This window comes from Hypanus sabinus, chromosome 23, assembly GCF_030144855.1.
Source record: "Hypanus sabinus isolate sHypSab1 chromosome 23, sHypSab1.hap1, whole genome shotgun sequence".
In the NCBI taxonomy this organism is placed as follows: Eukaryota; Metazoa; Chordata; class Chondrichthyes; order Myliobatiformes; family Dasyatidae; genus Hypanus; species Hypanus sabinus.
In genome coordinates, this window is record NC_082728.1 from 5025696 (window position 1) to 5032924 (window position 7229).

Below are 7229 nucleotides of genomic sequence, written 5' to 3' on the forward strand. Positions count from 1 at the left end.
CTGGGCTCAGTGTGACGGTGTCTGTCCCTCTCTATCCCACTCAGTGTGACGGTGTCTGTCCCTCTGTACCTGGGCTCAGTGTGACGGTGTCTGTCCCTCTGTACCCGGGCTCAGTGTGATGGTGTCTGTCCCTCTCTATCCCACTCAATGTGACAGTGTCTGTCCCTCTCTATCCCACTCAGTGTGACGGTGTCTGTCCCTCTGTACCCGGGCTCAGTGTGACGGTGTCTGTCCCTCTCTATCCCACTCAGTGTGACGGTGTCTGTCCCTCTGTACCCGGGCTCAGTGTGACAGTGTCTGTCCCTCTCTATCCCACTCAGTGTGACGGTGTCTGTCCCTCTGTACCCGGGCTCAGTGTGACGGTGTCTGTCCCTCTCTATCCCACTCAGTGTGACGGTGTCTGTCCCTCTGTACCCGGGCTCAGTGTGACGGTGTCTGTCCCTCTCTATCCCACTCAGTGTGACAGTGTCTGTCCCTCTGTACCCGGGCTCAGTGTGACGGTGTCTGTCCCTCTCTATCCCACTCAGTGTGATGGTGTCTGTCCCTCTGTACCCAGGCTCAGTGTGACGGTGTCTGTCCCTCTCTATCCCACTCAGTGTGACGGTGTCTGTCCCTCTGTACACGGCCTCAGTGTGACAGGAAAATATGCTTTGAATTTCTAAAGCTTGTCTTTGATCTTTCAGCCACGTGACCCAGACCACGTCCTGGACACACCCCGTGGGCAGTGCCCTGCCCTGTGCAGAGAGGAGCATCGATGCTGTTCCAGGGGTCCTCCCCGAGTTCAGGAGCTGACAGAAGCACAGAATGTCCAGCAGCGGCCATGGCGAAAGCGTTAGAAAAGTCGTTTCATCGAAAGCATCTTACACAGATCCCACAAGCAGTGAGATTCACCAAAAGATCTTGAGATACCACTGAATACTCGGTCACTGTGTTCAGTCTATGCCCGGTCAATATGTTCTGTATATACCCGGTCAATATGTTCAGTCTATACCCGGTCAAGGTATACCCGGTCAATATGTTCTGTATATACCCGGTCAATATGTTCAGTCTATACCCAAGTCAATGTGTTCAGTCTATGTTCAGTCTGCTCTGAACACGATAGAATTTGGATCAGTGAGTCTCAGTTGTCTGTGCCTAGCACCCTGACTGTCCACCATTGCAGACAAGGAAAGAATCTGTGTCTGGCCATGGGAGTGCACGATGGGATGGTGTGGAGGGAGCTTCACTCTGTGTTTAAGCTGTGCTATTCCAAACCTGGTAGTGTTATTTCTGAAAATGGGAGAAAATTATTCCTTTTCTCCACACCAACAGCCTCTCCCTGTTTTCTAACCTACTCTACTTCACAAATAAAAGCAATAATTGTTTTTGTGGAGAGTGAAGGTTTTTTCACTGTGTGTTACATCCTCTGAAACCTGTTGCCCATATCCTGGCTCTTGCATAGGGGGACTGTTGCTGAAGCCGTTATCTCTTGGATCAGATGTGAGTGAGATCCTGTCTGCACACTCCGATGGATGTGAAAGGTCCCAGGATACTCTTCAGTGAAGGGCAGGGTCCGATGTACAGAGTTCCTGCTTTCTGTGCTAATTCACGGAGTGACCTCACAGTCCAACACTTCATCCTGAGGTCACCAAAGGTTAGAGCCATTTGGCCCATGGAGTCTGAAAGATTAAAAAAGGTAAAAGGTTAGCTTTATTTGTCACATGTGCATTGAAACATACAGTGAAATGCATTGTTTGCTTCAATGGCCAATACAGTCCAAGGATGAGCTGGGGGCAGCCCACAAGAGTCACTACACCAGCATAGCAATTTATCAACCTGCAACTCAGAGTAACATGCTAACTCACTAACCCATAGCAAACTCACTAACCTGCAACTCATAGTAATGTACTGACCCTTAGTAACTTACTAACCCACGGCAACGTCCTGACCTGCAGCTCGTAGTAATGTCCTGACCCATGTATCTTTGGAGTGGGAGAGGAAACAGAGCACCCAGAGGAAACCCGTGCAGCCACGGGAAGAACGTATAACCTCCTTATAGGCAGTGGTAGGATTTGACTTTGTAAAGCTATCCATGTCATCCATTCCATCATGGCTGATTTATTAGCCCTCTCCCCCTCTCCCATTCTCTACCTTCTTCCTGTAACATTTGATGCCCTGACTAATGAAGAATCTATCAACCTCCGCTTTAAATATATCCTCATTTCTTGGCCGCTACAGAAATGCAGTTGGTTATTGTAATTGGTGTTTGCGGAGAGCAGATGGGTGAGTCACTTTCCGAGTCAGAAATACCACGGCAGTGTTTGTTTTTCTCAGCCCCTCTCACAGGAAACTGAGGTTGGCTTCCTGTCATTGTGTGTGGATTGGGAGAAGCTCCAAGTTCATCACCTTTGCAGAGATATCTGCCCAGATGAAAGCAGCAAGCCGCGTGCCCCTGACTGTTGCCTCGCTGTCTGACCGCAATGTGCAGCCGCACGCACAGAGCACTCACCGAGTCAGAGCGAGGTCGGACACTCCCTCTCGCAGCAGAGTATGGGTCAGGATACAGAAACACAGGTCCACACTGCCAACCTGCCCCTCTGAGGAGCTGGACATGCCACCCACAGATCAGAGCAGGGTGCCAAGATATTCCCCTTACAGTGCTAGGCCTCTGACCCCGGAGTTGTGCTCAACTTCAAGATTCAGATTATGTACATTGAAACATCGTTTGCAACGTCATGTCAATCCATGGTCATCTCTACTGCCACAATGAGGCCAAACTTGAAACAGAGGAGCAATACCACATATTCCCTATTGGAAGCCTGCGGCCTGATGGCATGAACATCGATACTTTTAATTTCCTGTAATTTCTTCTGCCTGCCCCTTCTCTCCTTCTCCATCCTCCATTTTGGCTCCTCTCTCGCCCTTTTTCTTCTCCTCACCTGCCTATCATGTCCCTTGTTCCCTCCTCCTTCCCTTTCTCCCATGGTCCACTCTCCTCTCCTATCAGATTACTCCTCCTTCAGCTCTTTACTTTTCCACTTATCAACTCCCAGCTTCCGACTCAGCCCCTATCACCTGCCAACTTATCCTTATTCCCCCTCCCTCCAACTTCATTGTTTTTTACAGAGAACATAAAAATCTACATCACATTACAGGCCCTTTGGCCCACAATGTTGTGCTGATCATGTAACCTATTCTAGAAGCTGCCTAGAATTACCCTACCACATGGACATCTATTTTTCCTAAGTTCCATGTACCTATCTCAGAATCTCTTAAAAGACTCCATTGTATCTGCCTCTACCACCTTTGCTGGCAGCCCATTCCACGCACCCACCACTCTCTGTATGAAAAACTTACCCCTGACATCCCCTCTGTACCTACTTCCAAGTGCCTTAAGACTATGCCCACCCCCCACCGCCATGTTAGCCATTTCAGCCCTGAGGAAAAGCCTCTGGCTATCCACACGATCGATGGCTCTTACCATCTTTTACACCTCTATCAGGTCACCTCTCATCCTCTGTTGCTCCAAGGAGAAAAGGCCAAGTTCACTCAACCTATTCTCATAGGGCATACTCCCCAATCCAGGCAACAGCCTTGTAAATCTCCTCTGCACCCTTCCTATGGTGTCTGCATCCTTCCTGTAGTGAGGTGACTAGAACTGAACACACTACTCTAAGTGATGTCTAACTAAGGTCTTATGTAGCTGTAACATTACCTCACAGCTCTTGAAGGCAATCCTACAGATGATGAAGGCCAAGACACCATATGTCTTCTTAACCACAGTGTCAACCTGCACAGCAGCTTTGCGTGTTCTCTCTGGGCATGAATCCGAAGATCTTTCTCCACACTGCCAAGAGTCTTACCATTAACATTATATTCTGTCTTCAAATTTGACCTACCAAAATGAACCACTGCACACTTATCTGGGTCAAACTTCATCTGCCACTTCTCAGCCCAGTTCAGTGTCCTATAGATATTGTGCTGTAACCTCTGACAATCCTCCAGACTATCCACAACATCCCCAATTTTTGTGTCATCAGCAAATTTACTAACCCACCCTTCTACTTTTTCATACAGGTCATTTATAAAAATCACACAGAGGACAGGTCCCAGAGCAGATCCCTGCAGAACACCACTGGTCACCAACCTCCATGCAGAATATGAACCATCTACAACCACCCTTTACTTTCTGTGGGCAAGCCAATTCTGGATCCAAAAAGCAAGGTCTCCTTGGATCCTATGCCTTCTTACTTTCTCACGAGCCTTGCATGGGGAACCTTATCAAATGCCTTGCTGAAATCCACATACACTACATCTACTGCTCTTCCTTCATCGATGTGCTTTGTTACATCCTCAAAGAATTCAATCACGCTCATAAGGCACGACTTGCCCTTGACAAATCCTTGCTGACTATCCCTAATCAGATTATGTCTCTCCAAATGCTCAAAAATCCTGCCTGTCAGTATCTTCTCCAACAACTTGCCCAGCACTGAAGTAAAACTCACTGGTCGATAATTTCCTGGGTGATCTCTACTCCCTTTCTTGTTTTCCTAATTTCATTATGCTCCTTCCTGGCAACCTTGTAATTTTCTAGAGCTCTTAACGGTAGCTAGTTTCTTGAACTTTTCGTAAGCTTTTCTTCTTAGCTAGATTTTCTACATCCTTTGTACACCATGGTTCTTTTGCCCTACCGTCCTTTCCCTGCCTCAATGGAACATACCTATGCTGAATGCCACGCAAATGTTCCCTGTACATTTGCCACATTTCTGCTGTGCATTTCCCTGAGAATATCTGCCCCCAATTTATGCTTCTCAGTTCCCGCCTTATAGCATCACATTTCCCCCTACCCCAATTAAATGTTTTCCCAAACTGTCTGTTCCTATCCTTCTCCAGTGCTGTATTAAAGGAGATAGAATTGTGATCACTACCTCCAAAATGCTCTCCCCTGAGAGATCTGACACCTGACCAGGTTCATTTCCCAATACCAGATCAAGTACAGCTAGTACTTGATCTGTACTAGTACTAGTTGACTAGTACTAGTACTAGTACTAGTACTCTAGTTGACTTATCCACAAATTGCATCAGGAGATCTTCTTGAACACCTAACAAACTCTATCCCATCCAAATCCTTTGCACTAAGGAGATGCCAGTCACTATCAGGAAAGTTAAAATCACCCATCACAACAACCCTGTGATTATTGCACCATTCCAGAATCAACATTCCTATCTGCTCTTCGATGTCTCTGTTACTATTGGGGGTCTACAAAAACACCCAGTTGAGTTATTGCCCCCCTCCTGTTTCTGACTTCCACCCACACTGACTCAGTAGACAATCCCCCCATGACTTCCTCCTTTTCTGCAGCCGTGACACTATCCCTAATTAGCAACCCCATCTCTTTTGCCTCCCTTCCTGTCCTTTTTTAAAATATCTAAAGCCTGGCACACTCAGCAGCCATTTCTGCCCCTGAGACATCCAAGTCTCTGTAATGGCCACTAATTCATAGTTCCACATATTGATCCACGCTCTTTAAGTTTATCCACCTTGCTTATGATACTCCTTGCATTAAAATAGACACATCTCAAACCATCTGCCCATCCTTCACAAACTCCCTACAAGCTGTCTGTCTTTGTGCACCAACCGCCCCATCACCGGTTCCCACCCCCCTGCAAATCTAATTTAAACCCTCCCCAATAACAATAGCAAACATCCCTTCCAGGATATTGGTTCCCCTCCAGTTCAGGTGCAACCCGTCCCATTTGTACAGGTCACCAATTCCCCAGAAAAGGTTCAAATGATCCAAGAATCTGAAACCCTGCCCCCTGCACCGTCTCCTCAGTCACTCATTCCTCTGCACTATCTTCCTGTTCTGACTCACTAGCTCGTGGCACCGGGAGTAATCCGGAGATTACCGTCTTGGAGGTTCTGCTCTTCTGCCTCCTTCCTAACTTCCTCAATTTACTGCGCAGGACCTCTACCCCTCTCCTGCCTTTGTCATTGGAACCGAAATGTACCATAACGTCTGGCTGCTCACCCGCCCCTTCAAGAATATTCTGTAACTGCTCAGAGACAACCTGGCATCCCTTTCGCCATCACAGAATCTCCCATCTGTCCCCCTGTCAAGTCCCCTATGACTATTGCTCCCCCTGACTTCGCCCTACCCTCTGAGGCTCAGAGCTGACCTCAGTGCTATTGGTCTGGCTGCTGCTGCCTTGCCCCCCCCCCCCAGCAGTATCCAAAGGGGTATATCTGTTGCTGAGGGGAGTGGCCACAGGGGGACCCTGCACTGACTTCCTTCTCCCTTTATCTCTCTCGGTGTTCACCCATCTACTCCCTGAATTCTGAACCCTGGGTGTAACCACCAGCTCAAAAGTTGTATCTATCAATCGCTCTGCCTCCCAGATGATCCTCAGTTCATCCAACTCCAGTTCCAGCTCCCTAATGCGGTCTTTCATGAGCTGGAGTTGGCTGCACTTCCCGCATCAGGTTCCATGAATCCCCACATCCAACAGGAGGAGCATTCCACTGCCACATTGGCCATCCTGCCTGCGCTGTACAACGAGCAAGACCACACCAACAATAATGAAAGGAAAAACCTGTCCTTACCTGTCTCTCTGGCCTCAGCCTCTGTTCCCACTCTGACGACGGCCGCTCCTACCTCTTTCTTATGGTTTCAAAAAATAAGAAAGAAAACACACAAGGAGAAAGGACTTATCGCAGTTGGTGGTGCCTGCCTGCCTTCCGTGGCCACCGATGCCCCCGCCACTTCTTGCGCCAGCACACCGGTTCCTCAAGTTTCTTATAGCTGGGGGGGGTGTCAATGGGGAATAGCTCCCACTACCTGTTAAATGCTCCCAATAGTGTGTGTCTCTAATAGCCTCTGACAACCAAGCCCAGCTCCCTGCCTTCAGGTGTGGCTTAGCTAAGCCCGGTGAAACTGTTTCTACTGACAGAAGTGGCAAAGGAGGGTTACTGGCACCTTAAAACCAGTCGGTTCAGGCAGATGGGGCTGGCCAGCCGTGGTTGGCAACTCGCCGAGGAGGAAAACTCATCTCAAGCCCTCACTCATGGGGAAGGTCCTAAATTAGGGGTAAACCCCGAGGGGAAAATCCTGAGCTGGTCATTGAGTTCATTTAATTACATTGAGTCCAACGCTGTCTGGCAACTCCTGTGACACTGCAGGTGCCAAACTGTATCTGCTGTTCTGTTGAGTTCATCAAACGTGTGGAGAGTCTCTCCATATCACACTGCA

General features: G+C 48.4%; 1 protein-coding gene across 5 annotated transcripts in view; it reads left to right on the forward strand.

Annotated features, from left to right (window-relative positions):
* Positions 1-1374, forward strand: part of stxbp4 (syntaxin binding protein 4) — a 166909-nt gene extending 165535 nt beyond the window's left edge. For all 5 annotated transcript variants that reach the window (XM_059948193.1, XM_059948195.1, XM_059948192.1 and 2 more), the window contains one exon: positions 684-1374. In XM_059948193.1, the coding sequence (XP_059804176.1) occupies positions 684-792 (109 nt within the window). In that variant the 3' untranslated portion in view covers positions 793-1374. The remainder of the gene's footprint in view (positions 1-683) is intronic.
* The last annotated feature ends 5855 nt before the right edge of the window (positions 1375-7229 follow it).